The sequence below is a fragment of the Zootoca vivipara genome, chromosome 4 (genome assembly GCF_965207765.1).
Source record: "Zootoca vivipara chromosome 4, rZooViv2.hap1.1, whole genome shotgun sequence".
Taxonomy (NCBI): Eukaryota; Metazoa; Chordata; class Lepidosauria; order Squamata; family Lacertidae; genus Zootoca; species Zootoca vivipara.
The window spans coordinates 88,058,795-88,080,976 of NC_142587.1; the positions used below are offsets into that span (position 1 = coordinate 88,058,795).

Sequence of the window (22,182 nt, forward strand, 5' to 3'; positions counted from 1 at the left end):
ATAAGGAGTAGGGAAGAGTCAGCTCTAATGAAGTCACCAAATGAAGTCTCCTTTCAAATTCAAACCTTAACAACTTTGCATCTGCTTCAATTCCGTGCAGTTTATGATCTCATCTCTTCTAGCATGCGTCTCTACATTAGCCTAATTTAAACTAAAATAATAGAAGAACCTCTGCTTCTTAATGCAGCGTAGGAGGGTTATCGACAGGCGATGTGCTTTTGCACTCAGCACCTCCCTGCCTCCCACATTCCATGCCAGAGCAAGAGCCAGGTACCGAGAGGAATTGCGACTGAAGGCTGTTCCCCCTGTCCCTGGGGGGATATTTGCAAGAATAATTACCCTCAATCATCCTTGCTTTTTCTCCACCAGCAATCTCCTGCTGTCGTGGGAGCTGTGTCCATTAAGGCAGACCGGATCCAGAAGCCCTAAATGAGTTTTTGCACGTCTGCACTGTGAGGAGTAACAAGTAACCAAGGGGTTAACTGTGTACTGTGTAGCACCTGACCACTGAGGAAGTTATCATGTTACAGAATGTACAGAATGTACTGGAAGTGTTTTCTTTGTGTAACAGTTGGTTTCGTTTTTGCCTGGGAGACGGTCGCAAGATGTCTGCGAGCTCACCAGGTTGTTTGTTGTTTTCTCTGTAAAATAAACTTCAGTAGTTATTAGAACACCTTGGACTCTGTGTGTTCTTAAGAGGCTTTTTATCCAACGGCTATACAAGTTTCCGCTGTGTGTGAGAAGAAGAAGACTCTGCTGTATGTTTTACTGCCAGCCCGGGTCTACGGAGCAGAGGCGCTAGAGAAAGCGTGCCGGGCGGTAATTAGTGGCTCCTAATTGAGTCATAAATAACTCAAAGGAGTCCTATATTCGTCACAGGTTATGGATGACAAGTTCTGGGAGATAAGAGGTCCTGAACCTAATCAATCACCAAAGCAATAAAAGGTGATTGTAGCTGTAAACGCCTTGGAGAAAGCCGGTGTAAAGAGCTAGCTGGGAGAAACCTGTTGTTTTGCAGTCGGCAATTAACAGATGCACTCGCTAGCAGAAAGACCCTGGACTAGAGGCTGGGATCCGCAGTCTACCCGGAGGAGCAACGTCAGCTATTCTGAGTGAGTACAGTACAGTGCTGGACACGGAGCCCGGGGGTGGACAAGATGGCGGAGCAGCTCCAGGAGTCATTTGTCGTGCCGTTCCAGAGGTTGAATGGCGACAACTATGCAGAGTGGAGAGAAAGGGCCAGAATGTGGTTGCTGGGAAAGGATTTGTGGACTTGTGTGTTAAATCCTCCAACCCCTGTCGCTGATAATTCAGCAGCTGAAGCGCAGAGGTTTGCAGCAGAAACCAGGAAAGACAATAAGGCTCTATGTGCCATTGCCATGAGCTGTGATGCTACGCAGCTGCCCTATGTACAAAATGCTGAAAATGCTAAGCAAGCCTGGGACAGTTTGGAAAGGGTCCATCAGAGAAAAACAGCTGGAGCTAAGCTGCATGCTATGAGGCATCTCTTTGATTTGAGACTGAGACCAGGGCAACCCATTAAAGAGCACATTGGCAATGTGATTGATGCATTCCATAAGCTGCAGCGGCATGAGCTTGTGTTCAAAGAGAAGGAAAAAGTTTATATCTTGCTGTCTAGTCTGGTAAACGTCTATGAGCATTTGTGCTTAACGTTTGAGGCAATGCCTGAAGATGAGCTTACGCTTGCTTACGTTTCTGGTCGTTTGGCGGATGAGGAACTGCGACGCCAGAAAGAATCGGCTGAGAAGGGGGGCCGTGGGCGCAGAGAAGCCAGTGGGGGTGCAGTAAAAAGCACTGAGGAATCCACTGTGAGTGCGTGCGCAACAAGGCTTTGTTTTCGGTGCCAGGAGCCGGGGCACGTAGCGTGATTCTGCCCAGCTCCGGAAGCAGCCAAGGTCACTCAGCCAGGTGCCAGGCAACCCAGCGGACGTGGTCGTGGGACCAGCCAGCATCGGCAAGGCAGACGGCGTGGGAAGACTACAGATAAGCCTGTCAGCCAACAGCTTTCTGCTGCCTTAGCAACGGTTAGAAACAAAGGACAGGACAGTTTCACTTTTATTATCGACTCAGGCAGCAGCCATCATCTTGTACCGCCTTCAGGACAGATCCTGAACTGCAGGCCACTTGAAGATGAAAAAAGCCTGCATCTTGCTGATGGTTCTTGTGGAACAATTAAAAGCAAGGGTGTTTTTTATATGCAATGCTTAGACACTAACCTTGATGTTTATGTTGTACCAGGCATGGAGAATGGTCTCTTAAGTGTGTCTTGCTTATTGCGTGAGGGCTTTGAAATAAGTTTTGCCAATGGTGTTTGCAAAATTGCCAGAGATGGGGCTGAGCTGGTAAGTGTTACTGTTGGATCTGATGGTCTGTTTGTCCTAGATGGGAGGGGGCAAGCAGGTGGAAGTAACACTGGTGATGCTCAGGCTAAAAGCGCTAATACCCCAAAGGGCACAGAGGGCGCTATCCATAAGGATTGTATTCATGCTTGGCATAGGAAATATTGTCACATGTCTTTTCCTTATGTGAAAAAAGCCCCTGATTTTGTCAAAGGTTGCAGGTTCAAGCCATGCCATAAACACCTGCAGTGCCGCGCATGTGCGAAAGCGAAGACGAAGAGATGCTCTTATCCTAGGTCTGAGAGGAAGAGCACAAAACCATTTCAGTTAGTGCACTTGGATATTTCTGGGCCTATGTCAACGTCAAGTTTAGGTGGTTCAAAATATGTTTTGTGTCTTCTGGATGATTTCAGCCATTTTTCTTGGGTCATAACACTGAAAGAGAAGGGGGAGGCTGCCAGAGTGATACAAGAATGGGTAGTTGAAGTAGAACTGCAGTTCTCCGTCACTGTCCAGTGTTTTCAGAGTGACAGGGCGGGAGAGTTTTTGAGTGCAGAACTACAAGGGTTCTTCCGCAGCAAGGGAATTAGGCACAGGAAGACCGCCCCTTTTAGTCCACAGGAAAATGGTTTGGCTGAAAGAAAATTTAGAACACTGTCTGAACTGGTAGAGGCAACGTTGTTTGATGCAGGACTACCCCAGAAGTTTTGGGGGGAGGCTTATAAATTTGTGAATTACTGTTCAAACCGCGCTTTTAATTCAGTTGTGGAAAACACACCCTACTACATGTTGTATGGCAAAGTTCCGAAGGTGCACTATTTCAGAACTTTTGGGTGTGAGGCTTGGGTTCTAATTCCAAAGCAGAAGCGCAGAAAGGGAGGATCAAGATCCAGGAAAATGATCTTCTGTGGTTACGAACCAAACTCAAAGGCTTGGAGGTTTGTACCAGCAGAGGGGGACCAAACCCGTATTCACATTAGCAGGAGTGCTACGTTCTGTGAACAGGAGGGTTGGAGACGCGTTCATGCTAACCCCGAAGTTCTTCTTGACTGGTCTTCAGGTTTTGACCAGGAAGAAGAAACTCAGGTGGCTGATGCTGGAATTCCAGGTGCTGCAGGACCAGATCCAGGTCAGGCAGCTGGTCCAAGTGGTGTAGCTCCTAGGGAAGTGAAGCAAGTAGTCAGAAGCGCACCGACTTCACCCCAGGTCAAGCCTGGGAAGCACAGCAAACGTGGTAGGTCACCCACTTCACCCAAGGCAAGCCCAGAGGGGGCTGCAAAGCGTAGTAAGTCTCTTGACAGTGCTGCCAGTCCGAGAGAGCCACAGTCAGAGACAAGCAGTTCGGATTTAGAGGGGGAAGATGTGGGACCAAGGCGTTCAAAACGCACCACGAAAGGTAAACCACCTGAAAGGTTTTCAGCTGTCAGTGTATGGGCGAACCTAGCAGTGTGTGAGCCTGAAAGCTTTGAAGAGGTGCAACAGTTGTCAGTAGAGGAAGCTGGTAAGTGGAAAGTTGCAATGGAGAAAGAGTTGAACTCCATGCAATCTCTTGGTGTGTATAGTCTTACACAGTTGCCAGAAGGTAAGAAAGCAGTCAGTTGTCGGTGGGTCTACAGGTTGAAACCCACAGTGACTGGAGAGCCTCAGTACAAGGCTAGATTAGTGGCTAGAGGTTTTACTCAGAAGAAAGGAATCCACTACACAGATGTCTTTAGTCCCACTTCGAGGTGTGAATCTTTCAGGATGCTTTTAGCGACTGCAGCGCAGAGAGGCCTAGTGGTCAACCACTTTGACGTGGACACCGCTTATTTGAACTCTGACCTCCAGGAGGAGTTGTACATGTTGCCTCCTCCAGGGTTTGAGAGTGACGTGCCAGGTCAGGTGTGGAAGCTGCACAAGTCGATCTACGGTCTGAAGCAAGCCGCTAAAAATTGGAATTCATGTCTTGATTCTGTTTTGAAGAGCCTAGGTTTCAGGAAGAGTCTAGCTGACAGTTGTCTGTATCTCAGAGGTGAAGGAGAACAGCAGGAACTGTTGCTTGTCTATGTAGATGACCTGATCTGCTTAGCAAAGAGCCAGATGCAAGTTCAAACTCAAGAATCTAGGTGCAGTGAATGTTTATCTAGGTGTGCAGATAGACAGAACTGAGGATGGAAGTTTTTTGCTCAGTCAGAAAGGCAAGATTGAACATTTGCTTGAGAAGTTCAGAATGTCTGACTGTAAAGGGGTCAGAACACCCATGGAGACAAACTTTGTGAAAGAGTCACAAGTGAAGGACAAAGTAGCGTTTGAGAGTCCTGAAGTGTTTCAGTCAGCGCTAGGGAGTCTGTTGTATTTGTCACAATGGAGCAGACCAGATATTGCTTTTGCAGTCAATTTGCTCAGTAGAGAAGCATCGACACCTAGCGTGCATGCTTGGAATGGCATTAAGAGAGTGCTTAGGTATTGTCCAAGCCAGGAGAACCTAGCAGATGGGTTCACAAAGCCCTTGAGTTTCCAACGGCATGGGGAATTCTGTGAAGGGTTGGTTTTGGGGTAAGTTTGGATACCCGCCATCCCCAGTGTTCAGGTGAGAGGGGGTGTGAGGAGTAACAAGTAACCAAGGGGTTAACTGTGTACTGTGTAGCACCTGACCACTGAGGAAGATATCATGTTACAGAATGTACAGAATGTACTGGAAGTGTTTTCTTTGTGTAACAGTTGGTTTCGTTTTTGCCTGGGAGACGGTCGCAAGATGTCTGCGAGCTCACCAGGTTGTTTGTTGTTTTCTCTGTAAAATAAACTTCAGTAGTTATTAGAACACCTTGGACTCTGTGTGTTCTTAAGAGGCTTTTTATCCAACGGCTATACAAGTTTCCGCTGTGTGTGAGAAGAAGAAGACTCTGCTGTATGTTTTACTGCCAGCCCGGGTCTACGGAGCAGAGGCGCTAGAGAAAGCGTGCCGGGCGGTAATTAGTGGCTCCTAATTGAGTCATAAATAACTCAAAGGAGTCCTATATTCGTCACATGCACACCTCGGGGTTACCCTGAGCAGTGGCGCACCCAGAGAGCTTGATGGCTGAGGGGGATTTAAACCTGGAATCCCAGGCCAACACTCTAACCAGTATTCCCCACTTTCCTCAGATAACGTCACCTTTCCCCCTCTTTTGGCCTGATCCAGTGGGACTCTTCTTAGGTTTTGAACTCTAGAGAGCTGCTGCCAGTCAGTGCAGACAACAGCCAATGGCCTCACACGGTATCAACTTGAAGCGTACTTAACCCGAGGTATGAGTGTAATTGGTTCCGGAATAATAATAATAATAATAATAATAATAATAATAATAATAATAATATATTATTTATACCCCACCCTTCTGGCTGGGTTTCTCCAGCCACTCTGGGCGGCTCACAACAGAAAAATGAAATAAAATAATCTATTAAACATTAAAAGCCTCCCTAAACAGGGCTGCCTTCAGATGTCTTCTAAAAATCTGGTAGCTGTTTTTTTCTTTGACATCTGATGGGAGGGCGTTCCACAGGGTGGGCGCCACTACCAAGAAGGCCCTCTGCCTAGTTCCCTGCAACTTGGCTTCTCGCAACGAGGGAACTGCCAGAAGGCCCTCGGTACTGGACTTCGGTGTCCGGGCAGAACGATGGGGGTGGAGACGCTCCTTCAGGTATACTGGGCTGAGGCCATTTAGGGCTTTAAAGGTCAGCACCAACACTTTGAACTGTGCTCGGAAGTCCGTATTTAACCTGAAGCGTACTTAACCTGAAGCGAACTTTCCCATTGAAAGTAATGGAAAGTGGATTAATCCGTTCCAGACAGGTCCGCCGAGTACTTAAACTGAAAATACTCAAACCGAGGTGTACTTAAACCGAGGTATGACTGTATATGGAAATTATTGGTACACCACCCTATATCCATAAATCTGAGGGCGGTGCGTAACATAAAATAATGGTTTCTGCAGCAGCAGCACCGAGTCCTCTTCTTCCCAAACACAGTTCCCTCTTGCTTCAGTGGGTTTTGCTGGTTGACGTGGCACTTAAGAGATATGAGGGAGCAACCTTGTGATTTATAGTCAAGCCTTAGGCTTAACACGCTTTATTGCTTCATTAAACTGTACCGGTAAACGGTGGCTCTGCATTCTGCAAACAGGTTTCACCTTTTCTCCCCAAACACATGATGAAATCAACCCCCTCACAACAAATATCATTTTCCTTTTGCTTGCTCTGGCATCCTGTGTCGTTCCTACCTCACAGGGTGGTTGTGAAGATATAATGGAAGTATGGCCGGGGAGGGAACCATGCGCATTGATTTGATCTTTCGTTTCACAACACGGAAAGCAGAGGACAGACCGAGAAAAGAACCAAAGGATCAACTTCATCCAACAGCTTGTTCAAAGGCCCGGGATTTAGTCTGGCATTCGTCAACAATAGTTCTCAAAATAGGCTGCTTCAAGGGACTCAAACATAGGACTCAAAATAGGCTGTTTTAAGGGAGGTTACTTCCCCCTTTTGGATTTATTCCCCTGAAGTGTCCTTGTATGTCTGCACACCCTGAGGTTACGCTGAGTGGTAGCGCAGTTCTGCCATTTTAGATTCTGGATATAAGGTTCTCAAAAGGGAAGAAACCCTCTTTAGGAAACTACTTTGTGACTTCTGCTCATTCAACTGAGTGGTGCCCTGGAGTCCTGCCCTGAAGGCACCACTGATCCTTGCCTCTTTTATGTTGGTAGTGTGGTATTTGGGCCACATTTGCATTATCACAGAAAGATTTGAATCATATGCCCCTGTGTATCCTGGCCATGTTTTTCTGATGCCTGATGATCGTCTTCCAAAGCAACTACTCTATTCCGAATGTAAAAATGGAAACCGTAATGCTGGTGGTCAACAAAAGAGGTTTAAAGACTCTCTTAAGGCATTTTTTAAAAAAATGTAGTATAAACACCAACAATTGGGAAACACTGGCCTGTGAGCGCTACAGCTGGAGAACAGCCTTTACCAAAGGTGTCATGGGCTTTGGAGACACTTGAACTCACGACGCAAGGGGGAAACGTGCTAAGAGGAAGGCATGTTTGGTTATCCCTCACCGTGATCAACTCCCACCTGGAAACCTATGTCCCCACTGTGGAAGGACGTGTGGATCCAGAATTGGTCTCCACAGTTCACTTGCAGACTCTCTGTTAAGACCACTGTTCATGGAAGACAATCTTACTTGGCTACGAGTGATCGTCAAAGAGGAAGAAGACTGCATAAGCAAGTCTAATTTAATAAAATGGTCTAAGAGCTGTGATAGACCTACACTCCATCAATATATCCAATCCTCTTTACTAAAACGCCACCTAAGCTTCCCTTTTATACTTCCCTCAGTCTGTTTGTGTCATGCCTGCTTTCTCCCTGCCCCTCCTCCCTTATATCAAGAACCAACAGGATTAAGGCTGTAATCCTATATACAAGCTTACAGGGGAATCGCTCCAACTGAACTCGCTGGTCCTTACTTCTGACATAGAATCATGGCATCATAGAACTGTAGAGTTGGACGGGACCCTGAGGGTCATTTAGTCCAACCCCCTGCAATGCAGGAATCTCAACTAGTGCATGCATACATGGCAGATGGCCATCCCAACCTCCAAGGAAGGAGAGTCCACCACCTCTTGTGGGAGTCTGTTCCACTCTCAAAAAACTCTGTCAGAAACTTCTTCCTGATGCTTAGTCAGAATCTCCTTTCTTGTAACTTGAATCCATTGGTTCGAGTCCTACCCTCCAGAGGAGGAGAAAACAAGCTTTCTCTATATTGGACAAACAGGCCAAACCCTACGCCAAAGGATGAATGGACATAAATCTGACATCAGGAACCACAAGACAGAGAAACCAGTAGGAGAACACTTCTATCTCCCAGGACATTCTATACAAGAACTCAAAGCAGATGTTTTATTACAGAAAAAATTCAGAAACAGACTGGAAAGAGAAGTTGCTGAATTGGAACTCATTACCAAACTTAAAACCATGGAGCCATCTGGGATGAACAAAGACATAGGATTCTTATCTCATTATGCATGATCAAGCTTTCTTTAGCGCCTCAGCCCTTGCTCCCCCCCCCGCAGGACCTATTGCAGTCATCAGCAGTCGTTAACAGCCATCAACAGGTTTACCACTCCTATCAGCCCATCACCCATTCCCACCCACCCCCACCACCCTCTGTACCGTATATACATAAGGGTCTGGCTCTTCTGTTTCAAGTGTATCTGAAGAAGTATGGATGCACACGAAAGCTCATACCAAAATAAAAACTTAGTTGGTCTTTAGGTGCTACTGAAGGAATTTTTTTTATTTCGTTCCTCATAAGGCATGGTTTCCAGACCCTTGATCACCTTGGTCCTCCTCCTATGCACACGTTCCAGTTTGTCAATACCCTTCTTAAATTGTGATATCCAGAAATGGACACAGGACTTCAGGTGTCGTCTGACCAAGGCAGAACAGAGTGGGACTATTACTTATCTTGATCGGGGCTGGGCACTATACTTCTGTTGATGTAGCCTAGAATTGCATTAGCTTTCTTTGCTGCTGCATCACACTGCTGACTCATGTTAAGCTTGTGGTCTACTAAGACCCCTAGATGCTTTTCACATGTACTCCTAGCAAGCCACGTGTTCTGTATCTTATATTTGTGCAGCTGGTGCACAGGGTTGCCCATGAAGCAGAAAGCAGTTCGTTAGATTTTCAAAATTGTATTTTGGGACAAGGCAGGAAGTGATAATATGGGCATGGGATGTGGTGTTGGTAAGAGAGAGTGGAGAATGTAGAGTTAGGTCAAAGAAGAGAAAGGTTTCATAGCAGCCACGAGGATATGTGAATCCATGCCAGGCCTATGTTGCTTGGGGAAAACCCCTGTATTGTTCGTCAAATTAGCCCACCCTCCCCCGAAGTTATTTGCCCTAAAGACAAAACAACTTTGGGGGGATTTTAGTCTGGAGAATGGTGCAGGAGAAACGGTTAACTTACAATGCCTCTAGCACTGGGCAGCATTGGGAAAGGAGTACGACAAGGTTGTATATTGTCTCCCTGCTTATTTAACTTATATGCAGAATTCATCATGCGAAAGGCTGGACTAGATGAATCCCAAGCAGGAATTAAGATTGCCGGAAGAAATATCAACAACCTCAGATATGCAGATGACACAACCTTGATGGCAGAAAGTGAGGAGGAATTAAAGAACCTTTTAATGAGGGTGAAAGAGGAGAGCGCAAAATATGGTCTGAAGCTCAACATCAAAAAAACCAAGATCATGGCCACTGGTCCCATCACCTCCTGGCAAATAGAAGGGGAAGAAATGGAGGCAGTGAGAGATTTTACTTTCTTGGGCTCCTTGATCACTGCAGATGGTGACAGCAGTCACGAAATTAAAAGACGCCTGCTTCTTGGGAGAAAAGCAATGACAAACCTAGATAGCATCTTAAAAAGCAGAGACATCACCTTGCTGACAAAGGTCCGTATAGTTAAAGCTATGGTTTTCCCAGTAGTGATGTATGGAAGTGAGAGCTGGACCATAAAGAAGGCTGATCGCCGAAGAATTGATGCTTTTGAATTATGGTGCTGGAGGAGACTCTTGAGAGTCCCATGGACTGCTAGAAGATCAAACCTATCAATTCTTAAGGAAATCAGCTCTGAGTGCTCCCTGGAAGGACAGATCGTGAAGCTGAGGCTCCAATACTTTGGCCACCTCATGAGAAGAGAAGAATCCTTGGAAAAGACCCTGATGTTGGGAAAGATTGAGGGCACTAGGAGAAGGGGACGACAGAGGACAAGATGGTTGGACAGTGTTCTCGAAGCTACGAACATGAGTTTGACCAAACTACGGGAGGCAGTGCAAGACAGGAGTGCCTGGCGTGCTATGGTCCATGGGGTCACGAAGAGTCGGACACGACTAAACGACTAAACAACAACAGCACTGGGCAGATATGCCCTCTCCCCAGTTTCCCACTCCCAAAGGCTTTCCAACTTTTTTTTTTTAACAGCAGGAGGTGTGATCACAGGCTCATCTGCTGCCACTTCTAGTTTGGCAGTGAGCAGAGAAGGGGCCCTAGGGCAAGGACAAAGGAGGAGCATAGTGCAATCATTTAAGAGTCTCCTATCCTCTTCAAGGGACGCGGGTGGCGCTGTGGTCTAAAGCACTGAGCCTAGGGCTTGCCGAATGGAAGATCAGCGGTTCAAATCCCCGCGACTGGGTGAGCTCCTGTTGCTCGGTCCCAGCGCCTGCCCACCTAGCATTTTGAAAGCACGTCAAAGTGCAAGTAGATAAATAGGTACCGCTCCGGCAGGAAGGTAAACGGTTTTTCCGTGTGCTGCTCTGGTTTTGCCAGAAGCGGCTTATTCATGCTGGCCACATGACCCTCGGCCAGTAAAGCGAGATGAGCGCCGCAACCCCAGAGTCGGCCACGACTGGACCTAATGGTCAGGGGTCCCTTTACCTTTATCCTCTTCGAAATGGCACCACACCATTACAAAAATGTGTAGAGATCTTACATACCTGCTGCTGTTTTTAAACATGAGCGGTATTAACAGTTGCACAAAAACAGGATTCCCACTTCTTCCTCCAGCTCACGCACCCTATATTGTTCCCAGATCTGCTCCGGGGAGTTGGGAGTACCCCCAGAACAGATTTATGGAGCTGCGGTGTGTGTGTGTGTGTGGGGGGGAATATTCTGTTGTACACAGAAAAATCAAGGCGCTGGTGGAATTTTTTGCTTAGCTCAGTGTTGAATACAGCTGTTCATCATTGCATTTCCATGCTGGTTGCAGAAAAAGGGGCCATTGAACTAGTAAAAGAACAATCTTCTACCGAGAAGGTAATAAAAATTTAGAGAGGTGAATCACATTTGCTCTGGGACATTTTGTGGCTAAACAGAAGATCAACACAGATACACTGACTGATGCATGGTTGCAAAGTTTATTTTACATGCTGTGATACAAGTTCTAGAATATAGTACTCAGCATTTGGATAAAAATAGCAGCTGTGAATTTGCCTAGTTCCTGTCACTTCAATCAACACTGCTTTTCACAGGGGCTATCCTGCAGGAGGGGGAAAGGATGAAAATAGAGATTAGTAAATGTTTTATAGGTGAGGCATTTCCACTTATATGTACTCATATACTGTATATATTCATTTTGTTAGCCATCTAACACAGGGTGGTCTCCAATCAAGTCTTTTTTGTTAATAAAAAGGTGTCATGAACTATATATATATATATATATATATATATATATATATATATATATATATAATGACCTCACTAAGTGTGAGGAAGCAGATAATTATTTGTAAAATGGGCGTGGAAACTTACCTGACGTGCCACTCAGCTACAGAAGTTGAAGCCATTCAGTTAGAGAGGGGCACAAATTATTTAACATTTTTACTCAGGCATCCCCAAACTGCGGCCCTCCAGATGTTTTGGCCTACAACTCCCATGATCCCTAGCTAACAGGACCAGTGGTCAGGGATGATGGGAACTGTAGTCCAAAACATCTGGAAGGCCGAAGTCTGGGGATGCCTGTTTTTAATCAACAAGGGAAAAAGCAGCTTTAAGTATACAAATGTGTGCGAAACTTTCTGCAATCAAACACATGAAGCTGTAGGTTCACAAGTTTAAGGGAAATTGTAGATGTTTATGGAAGGTAGGATTCTTTGGCCTGGGGGTGGGGGGAAGAGGAATGAGAAAGCTAATTTACAAACAACCTAAACTAAATGTAAGTAAATGTAAGGAAATAAATATGGCCAATTATAATGGAGTAATCTCGTTGACTTTATTGGTGGTACTCTTAACCAGGAGTTGATATTGTAATTGCAAGTTCCCAAAGCAGGGCAGTGATGCCCGTGGCCTTGACGTTATTCTTTTAGATTTGAAAATTTTATTTGCCCTTGAGAGTATTTTAATTGTCCCTGCGAGAGTTTCTGGGCTGCATTTTATTGGCTTGATACTGGGGGGCTGTGTGCACTTTCTCCTGCTGCAGCAACAGCCATCTCTTCTAGATTCCATCCCCTCCATCCCTCCGCTGTTGTGTGAGAACCGGCAGCCCACCTATGCACTACGATAATCTTCCCTTGTAAAGTGCATGAATTGAACCAGCACCTCGGCAACTGCCCATCCCTGCTCTCAAGGAGCAAAACCAGACTAAAAACACTGCAAGCCACATTGCAAGCCAGGAGTAGCAATCCTAAAGGGGAGTCGCAAGTCTGAAGATCTAAAGAGCAGCCAGTATGGTGTCTAACGGGTAGAGCGCTACCCTACCACAACCAGGAAATCCTAGGTTTCACGCAGCCGTGAAGTTTTACTAGATAGCCTTGGGGGACGTTTTCTTGCTCTCTGTCTTTCAGCCTAGTCTACTTCACAAGATTGCTCTGACGATAAAATGGAAAAAACATACAGCGCCTTGAAGAAAAGGTGAGGAACAAACAGGGTACTGGGTTTTTTCTTCCCTTAAGAAAAGTTTGATGTGACTTTTCAGAAGCTGATGGATGCTGGGATTCACACACCAAGACAGACAATCCCAGGTGAGTGTTTTGAAAGTCAAGAGTTGTTTACTGATGTGCGATGCAGCCCCCAGATATTTCATTCTTACTTCTTATTACGGCATGTCTGGAGTAGTACTTGGGCTGTGAAAGCAAGCTGCTTGGATTCTGTGATGCCGGCTTGAAGCCTCCCACTGGGAAATTCCTTTTCAAGCTCCAAATTCCTTCCAGAGCCGCTGTTCAAAATATATGAAGAGCATTATTGTCACTGGGGTTCCAAGCTGACCTTCTATATTTTTAGGTAGGAGGGAAAGCAATTAATACCCGCGGACTGAAATATTTGCACAAACCACTGGCTGACGAAACATAATCATGCAACTGTAGGTCTGGAAGGAACCTTGCATTATTGATTTGATTCCATTTATGGGCGGCTTGCCATAAAATATCTCCAAGCAGTTCCATAATAAAAACAAGTCCATATGTAAAAAACAAGTTAATATACCCAAACAATTAAAAAACCCACAGCTCTGTATGTAAAAATGCTTGCAAAGCATCATATATATATATATATTCCAATTCAATACAGATACACAGTGGGATAAAAAAAAAACACCCTCCACTTGGTGTAAAAGGAAGATCTTCAGTAGGTCCTGAAAAGACAACAGAGTGGGCGCCTGTCTAGTGTGAATGGGAGAAAGCTCCAATTTAGCTGCCACCTTCCTAAATTCTGTTCCTATATTGTATGGAATAGACCTCCTGATATAGATGGAATCTGCAGGAGACCCTCTGCAGCAGAGCAGTGATCAATTGGGTATATTGCATATTATTGTAATGCCTGTGATAGATGCAAATATTAAGCCTCTAATCATGCATTTTTGCAGTGGTACGACATAGCAGTGGACACTGAGATCCAGCGCCGAGGGCCTTCTGGCGGTTCCCTCACTGCGAGAAGCAAAGCTACAGGGAACCAGGCAGAGGGCCTTCTCGGTAGTGGCGCCCCCCTGTGGAACGCCCTTCCATCGGAGGTCAAGGAGATAAACAACTACCTGACCATAGCTGCCAAGTTTTCCCTTTTCTCGCGAGGAAGCCTATTCAGCATAAGGGAAAATCCCTGTAAAAAAGGGATAACTTGGCAGCTATGTACCTGACATTTAGAAAACACCTAAAGGGAGCCCTGTTTAGGGAAGTTTTTATTTGTGATATTTTAATGTATTTTGGTATTTGTTGAAAGCCGCCCAGAGTGGTCGCGGAAACCCAGCCAGATGGGCAGGGTATAAATAATAACAAATAATAACAATAATAATAGCGCATAACTCTGAGGCCTTAACAACTATGTGGCTTTCAAACTGGGTTCCCAGGAACCTTGGGGTTCCTTTGAAGCTTCTCAAGGGTTCCTAAATGAAATTGGTAATGGCTGTACAGCTTTTCAGAAAGACGGTTTGCTCAATCTGCTGATGTTCTCCTGCAATGGGGAGCAGCAGCAGTGTGTTGTGAGGCCAGTGTCCCACATTAACCTTGCCACAGGATGCTCTGCAGTGTTCAAAGTTCCACCACAAGCCATACGGATTCCCAGCTATGGAAAACATGCCTTCAAGGTAGCATCTTTGAAAACCATCGGCTAAGGCAAATTCATGGCGGTAACAAAATACACATAGATGTCAATCAAAGGGGACGAGGGATGTCTTAACAGAGAATTAGCGTAGTATAGTCAATAGAGTATTGGCCTTAGGCTTCGTTTCAGCCCCCTAATCAGCCATAAAATTTACTAGGTGGTCAAGTCCCACCCCCTCTTTCTCTCAGTTTTATCTACCTTGGGTTGTTGTGAGAATAAAAAGAATAAACTTGTGCAGTGCTTTTTTCTAAAAAAAAATATGTTTAGGGGTACTCTCATTTTGACTCAAGAAAATCACCATTTTACAGTTCAAATCGGGGAAAATAAATACAGTAAATGGACAAAAGTACAAAGATTCACAAAATGTTTAGGGGCATGCGTAACCCCGCGTACCCCTCCTCCAAAAGCACTACTGAACTTGTGGATTTTGATTTGAGCTTCTTGATAAAAGGGATGAATACAAATGCTGAGATGCAAGGTGATAGTATTTATAGGGTCTGGCCCTCTTCGTCTATAAGTTGTCCAAAGCCAGCTTGCAACTACCAACTGCTGTTTTGGATTTCTCTGTTGAGGCTTCCCTAAACTTTAAATGAGTTGTTCTGGAGAATGCAGTTAAAGAACTGCCACTCTGAAAGATAAATGAAATACTTAATATTAAAAAGCGGGGGGGGGGGGGAGTGGAGCCCACTCTGTGATTCTTACTCGGTCTGGTTACAAAATGAGTTCAGTAGGGGCAAGCCAATGTACTGGCTTTTGCTAGAGTTTGCTCTTGTTTTCAGCCTCTGAGTTTGGGACAGCAGCCAAATCTTTTTTTTTTTTATGGATTAAAAAGAACTTTATTTCTCTCTTTAAAAACATTACATAGAAAACCATCAAATACAAAATAAACACAAGATAAACACAAAATAAGCACACAAAAGAAAAGAACAAAAATACAAATTAAATACAAATTATATGTAAATTAAATGTAAATTAACTACAAATTTAAATAGAGAATGAAATAGGAATAAAAAAAAAATTCTTCCGATTGATGATATATTGTTTCTATCCATTTTTAACTATTCCCTGTTTTCTTCTTTTTATATTTTCCCACCCCTCACAGGTGAATCTTTTCCCCATTGCTATTCATGCATTCTCTTTAAACGATATTTAAATTAATTTAGACAAACTACTAATCTATTATTTATACCTTCTTTCTTTAGGTGTTCCTCCACTAACTTCCACTCTTTTTGCATTCTCTGTTTTGGTGTGTTTCTTATGGCCGGGGGTGCACATGGCTGTCGCGGGGCCGAAGCCGGGGCGGCGGTGGGAGGGGCGGGGATCCTCTAGGCGCTGGGAGCGGCCCGCTAGCACAGCCTCCGGCGCCGCATGAGAGTGTCCTGGGCGTGCGACCGAGATATTGTATCTGTGTCCAATCCCTGTGTCCGTGGGGCACATGGGCAGTAGCGCGGACACAGGGACTGGACGCAGAGACACAGGGACTTTATTATATAGGATTATATTGTTGTAACCCACCCTTGGACCTTAAGGTGAAGGGCAAGTAAGATATATTGGGAGCTCTCCAATGAAGTGCTTCCGCTAGCACCGTGACTTCTGAAGTGCAACAGAAATTATTTCCTCTACCCATGCATCCTCTAAATTTGTTCTGGGTCCCCCCAGAACCCCACCCCCTAGAAAAGGATTGGTGGAGGACACAGAGGAGCATGAGGAGAAGGAAAGGAACTTCCATTGTCCAAGCAGAAATCCTTGTCCTGGTGAATATCACACCATTCTGAATGCCTATAAAAATGCCTATATGACATGCACCATTCTGAATGCCTATAAAAATTGTAAGATACAAATTTGATAAATAAATAAATAGAACTTTGTTTTACCCATAACATCTGACTTTATATATTTCCTCAAGTTAAGCAGTACTGTATTTACACCATATTTTCACAACTTATTATCCACTAAACATTTCAGATTTTTCTTCGCTAAATCATTTTGTTTTTATTTTATACCTTTGCCAGCCACAGAAGCTTACCTTCTGAAGGGTGTTTAACTCTGCATTCATCCCTCCGAAAATAAAGCTCTTCTTCCAGCACTTCCTTAACTCTCCTAGGTGGTTCGACATACACAAACTTCTTCCCTGTTTTATTAAAGATAATTTACAGGGATAAGGAATCCCATATGATACATACCTTATTTCATTTAACTGTATCAGAATTAACTGCAGACAACTTGACATAATAAAATCTAAAATCATTCTCATTTGTAATATAAAGTTTTAAAATGCAAACAAAATGTTTAAAAAATGTGATATGGAAAATATCAATGATGTTTTATTTAAGTTACTGATGGCACCCATAGCTTAAATATTCAATTCAGGTGCAAGATATAACAGATATGGAAATAATACTGAGAAGTGTAATAATCTTCCATGCAATCACTAATCATTTTATATTTTCCCATGACACACCAGTGAAGACAGTAACTTAGGCCACTAGTTCATCTAGCTCAGTATTCTACTTTGCCTCACTATGGTTTCAGACAGGTCTTTCCCAGTCCTACCTAGAGATATTGTGGCTTGAAAATGGAACACTATGTGCACAAATCATAAGCTTTGTCACTGAGCTATGGCCCTCTCCCAATGTGTGCACCACCACATATTAATTCAACCGTTAAAGACTCAGAATAATCCAAAACCATTACACTGCCTGATTGATGAGGTTCCCATTGCGTGATTTACGACAAGCAGAAGTGATGCTTCTCTGAACTCTGGGGCATAGTAACAAATGTTGCAATCCTAATCCCACTTACTTGGGGGTAAACCCAAATGAGTTCAGTAGGACTTACTTCTGTGTAGGCTGGTTAAGACCGCGCTGGAAGCATCATGCTTCCAATTTTAATTGAAGGTTCTCATTCTTAGGTAACAGACAGAAGAGTCACTTTTAAGGATTCATTACCATTTAGAAATCAGTGGTACGGAGGTATGGAGTGGTACTGAAAAGATTACTGTATTTTTCCGTGTATAAGACTAGGTTTCCCCCCCTAAAAATAATGTCAAAAATTAGGGGGCGTCTTATACTCTGGGCCATTTCCCCCCATTTTCTTAAATCTGAGTCCCCCCAAATAAGGGGCATCTTATAGACGGAAAAATACAGTATGTGCTGTAGAATATAGCGGATTGTTTGGGAAAGGGACCTTATCTTCCCTTTTGGGGCACTAGAGGGCACTGTATAAAATTATATATGCAACAGGTTTTTGAAACAAACTAAATGCTTTTAAACGCCACACACTATTCATCCTAACTGCCACATGGAGAGATAATCAGGTAACAGGCATATACTGCCATTCTGTGGCAGTGGAGGAAAGGTGCAAAATGCGAAAATGGTCCCAGAATTCAGAGAACAGTGGCTCTTAATTTTTTCCCTAAAGCACAGCGCGCATGTAAGGTTGTGACGTTATGCTTGAAAAGGTAACAATTCCTACCGAAATCTCAGGAGCCAAAGGGGTGCTTGAATAGTCTGTCCAATGTTTGGAGGCATGGGGGGGCAGCTGCCCCTCCATCAAGTAAAATAATAGAAATACTTAACTAACCGATCAATCACGTCGGTTTTGCCTCCCCTAACAAAAATCCTGGCTACGCCCATGTTTGGAGCTGAAGCTTCAATCTGCACTGCTGCTTGTTGCCTCTTCACATGACTAGTATAATGAGCTAGTCTGGGGCGGATTGGGGGCGAAAGGGGGCGGGGCAGGGGCAGGTAAGAGAGTTTCCTCATCCCTGCACTAGAGGAACCCAGTATATGTCTCCTTGTAATGGGATGTCCAAGTGTGGCATGAAACTGCTTAAACGCAGTCAAACTTTGCAAATGCTAATCTATAGTTTTGTGAGCCACTTGGGCGCAATTGCTCACTGTCAGCCATGCTTTCAGGGTGTAACATTAACCCATCTCACTGCCCCATATATTGTATAGGCCAGGGGTTCCCAACAAAATTTTCTCGAGGACCCCTCATCGAGCCGCTATTGTGACAAGGACCCCCATTAATTCCTAATCCTAAAATTAAAAAGTGAGAGCCAAATTAAGAGTCTTTTTATATTTTATATTTATACGTTTTTTACAGTTACGATTTAGGTTCAATGGACACTGACAAGATCGGTTCGAGAGTCACTGACTTACTTGCTTGAACATCAAATGCATTATCTTCCTCTTCATCTGTAGGCCTTTGTCGTTTTAACGAACCACTTTTTAACCAACGGTCCATTTTTAACTACGCGAACTGTAGCTTCCACGAAAAACAACGCTTTGTTTACAAACTACTGTTTTGCAAAGAGGCAGCGTGCGCCAGGGAGGAGGGAGGGGAATGGAGAAGACAGGGTACCTGCGCAGTAGCGCACAACTGAAGCCAGCGTGCGCAAAGCATCTTGGGGAGGTGAGCGTTAGTAGAATGCGCGTGCTGCCTCTTTGCAAAACAGTAGTGTTTGTAAAGCGCCACCTAACGGCATACAGCAGAACTACTGCCTCTATCTAATTCTAGTTTTGCGCTAGACTCTGCTCATGCAGGAAGCGGCCAAAACAAAAAATCTGTTATCATACAAAATATATTTAATATATTTTTTATTCTAATAGCATCTTGCGGACCCCTCTGGCATAGCTCACGGACCCCTGGGCGTCCCCGGACCACCTGTTGGGAACCACTGGTATAGGCACCCCAGCCAGTTGCTGCTTCCGGTTCAGTGACATTTCACTGTATTCTATATATGGGCCACCCAAACTAAGGAACCAAAAGCAAATCACGACTTTCAGGCATGTGTATGTCTCTATAAAATGGAATACACTTGGCATGCAGCCCTCGAAGGTTATAATGTCTACTGTAGATGGTTTTCTGTAAATGAAGTGTTTGTTAAGTTGTCCTTTGGTGAGTTAAAATGCCTGCGTATGAATAATGCTTCCATAGCTGATAGACTGAAAGCTTGCTGGATTAGGCAACTCTCCCAGCAGAAATAGCGGTGAGTGATGCAGCAACAGATCTGAAAGTGGGCTGTGTTCATTACAGTGAGAAAATTTCCCAATGGGATAAACCAAAGCTCCAGCATGTTTGGAATAACTACCTTGAAGGAGATGCAGTATAGCACTGGGATGGGATGTCCCCAATGGAATTGACTATAATTCGGAATTGGATGTCGATTCCTGTGGGTGAACAGAGGAAAAGGGAGGACGCCAGCCCTTCTAGAATGGAATTGAAAAGAGTTCCTCATAGTGATGTATTTGTCAGACAGAATAAACCCTTGTGGGGTGTGCAATGCCCCCATGGAAGGGAGACTGATATGTGCACAAGGCGGAAAAGCACAGTAAGCGAAAACCTTCCTTTTAACCCGGGTGTTTGGCCGATTAACATCCTATGACTTTTAAAGTACACAGCCAAAGCCACCTAATTAACGGGGAAACTAAAATATCATCTTAAAAGGTTTCAAAATAAAACATTACAAATGAGGTCGACTGCAGAATTTTATTATGCGTTTTGTACTCCCGTTTTGTATTTCTCTGCCGTGAACCGCCCTGGGATCTTCAGATGGAAGACGGTATATAAATTAAATAAATAATAACAACACTGGAACAGGCAGGATCCTCTGCCACTGGGGGAAAGAGGGTGGGTGGTCCCTTTGGGAGGCAAGGGAGGTGGGTTCGGGCATTGGAGCGGAGGGGGTCCAATGGTTCCAGCCAGGCAGTCCCTAATGCAAGAGGGTGGGGTGCCCTTTCCCTCTAATGGGGGTGGGTGGAGGGGAGAGGGCAGCACCCCCATTTTGCACAAAAAGAGGGGTAGCAGCAGCAGCAGCGACAGCAATGCCCCCACCCACCCACTCCCCTTGGCTCGAAAGAGGATGCCACGCTTTCCAGACGTGGAGGGGTCCCCCCCTCGGCGACCCCTCCCCACTCACAGGGCTGCCCCGCTTCATTGTACTCCGCGTAGCTCTGGCTGCTCCCCGACTCCCCGGGACTCGGCTCCAATCGCTCCCCGGCCGCCGCTCTCATGCCTCGCCGCCCGCCGCCGCCTCTTGCACCGACCGCGCCCAGGCAAGTGGGAGACGCGCGGGCCGGTTGCCATAGGAGCCCGAGGCAGCGAAAGGAGGAGGAGAAGGAGGAAGAAGGGAGAACACGGAGCTCGCGACTCGCCTCCCCCGGGGAAGCTTCCGAGGGAGCCTGGGAGTTAAGTTTCCCGCCTCCGCCCGCTCCCCGGGGCCGGGGGAAAGCGCAGCAGCGCCCAGGAAGAGAGGCGGCCTAGAGTGAGACTAGGCCCGGGCCTCTTGGGCGTTGCCATGGCGACGGATGCTGGGCTAAGAAGCCCGGCGGGGATGGATGGATGGATGGTGGGTGAAGCGAGCAGAGGCGTCACAGTGCAAAAGTGCTGCTGTCGAAGGCTATTGAGGCACCTGCAACAACAACTGCAACTTCTCCTCCTCCTCCTCCTCCTCCTCCTCCTCCTCCTCCTCCTCCTCCTCCTCCTCCTTCTATCACTGGTAGCCGAGTAAGATTGTCTTCCATAAACACGGTTTTAACAATGTGTCCGTAAGTGACTGTGGAGGCCAATTCTGGATGCACATGTCCTTCCACAGTGGGGACATAGGTTTCCAGGCGGGAGTTGATCACGATGAGGGTTTGCCAAGCTTGCCTTCCTCTTAGCACGTTTCTCCCTTGTGTCCTGAGATCGAGTCTCTTCAAAGCCCATGACACCTTTGGTGAAGGCTGTTCTCCAACTGGAGCGCTTGCAGGCCAGTGTTTCCCAGTTGTCGGTGTTTATACTACATTTTTTTAAAAAATTGCCTTGAGAGAGTCTTTAAACCTCATTTGTTGACCACCAGCATTACGCTTTCCATTTTTAAGTTTGGAATAGAGTAGTTGCTTTGGAAGACGATCATCAGGCATCCGCACAACATACATGACCAGTCCAACGAAGTTGATGTTGAAGAATCATTGCTTCAACACTGGTGATCTTTGCTTCTTCCAGTACACTGGTATTAGTTTGCCTGTCTTCCCAAGTGATGTGTAAATTTTTTCAGAGACACCATTGATGGAATCTTTCAAGGAGTTGGAGATGGCGTTTATAAGTGGTCCATGTTTCACAAGCATACAGTAAGGTTGGTAGTACAATAGCTTTGTAAACAAGCTTCTGTTGGAAGCCGCCCAGAGTGGCTGGGGAAACCCAGCCAGATGGGCGGGGTATAAATAAATATATAAATAAATAAATAAATAATAATAATAATAATAATAATAATAATAATTTATTATTATTTTGGTTTCCCTGCGAATGTCCCGTTTCTCAAACACTCTCCACTTCAATTGGGAGAAAGCCGCACTTGCAGAGCTCAGCTCTGCAACTTCTTGTACCAGTGTGCTTGCCTACACCCCCCCCCCCGCCTTTCCCACTCAGCCACCCACATCCCAGTCAGGGCTCTTGCAGCCTGCCTTTCAGGCAGACATTCAACTGGAGGGCCCCCCCCCATGGAAACGGCCCGCTGAAATCCACACCTAGAACTAAATTGGATGTGGAGAACCTTTGGCCTCCCATCAGCCCCAAAGAGCACAGCCAGTAGCCAAGGAGTACATCTGGAAGGCCAAAGGTTCCCCCACGTCTCGCCTGAATACAACGTTAGGCATGTTTTAAGCCCGTGGATTAAGAAGGACTATTGCGTTCGGGTCTTAGGCAAAGTGGAGCAGGTTATCTCCCAATTGTAGACT

At 45.4% G+C, this 22,182-nt stretch overlaps 1 protein-coding gene across 2 annotated transcripts; it reads right to left on the reverse strand.

Moving 5' to 3' along the window:
* Nucleotides 1-11,270: 11,270 nt before the first annotated feature.
* On the reverse strand, nucleotides 11,271-20,756 carry C4H11orf97 (chromosome 4 C11orf97 homolog). Of its 2 annotated transcripts, none has more exons than XR_015949725.1 (4): nucleotides 20,385-20,748; nucleotides 16,488-16,592; nucleotides 12,765-13,085; nucleotides 11,271-11,411 (listed from the first exon to the last, which is right to left on the reverse strand). XR_015949725.1 is itself a non-coding variant. In XM_035116275.3 (4 exons), the coding sequence occupies exons 1-4, from the start codon at nucleotides 20,476-20,478 to the stop codon at nucleotides 11,407-11,409; spliced, it is 330 nt and encodes a 109-aa protein (XP_034972166.1). In that variant the 5' UTR covers nucleotides 20,479-20,756; the 3' UTR covers nucleotides 11,271-11,406. The 2 variants fall into 2 exon arrangements, 1 of the variants encoding a protein (XP_034972166.1); XM_035116275.3 differs by having other exon boundaries at nucleotides 12,960-13,085; nucleotides 20,385-20,756.
* Nucleotides 20,757-22,182: the final 1,426 nt, after the last annotated feature.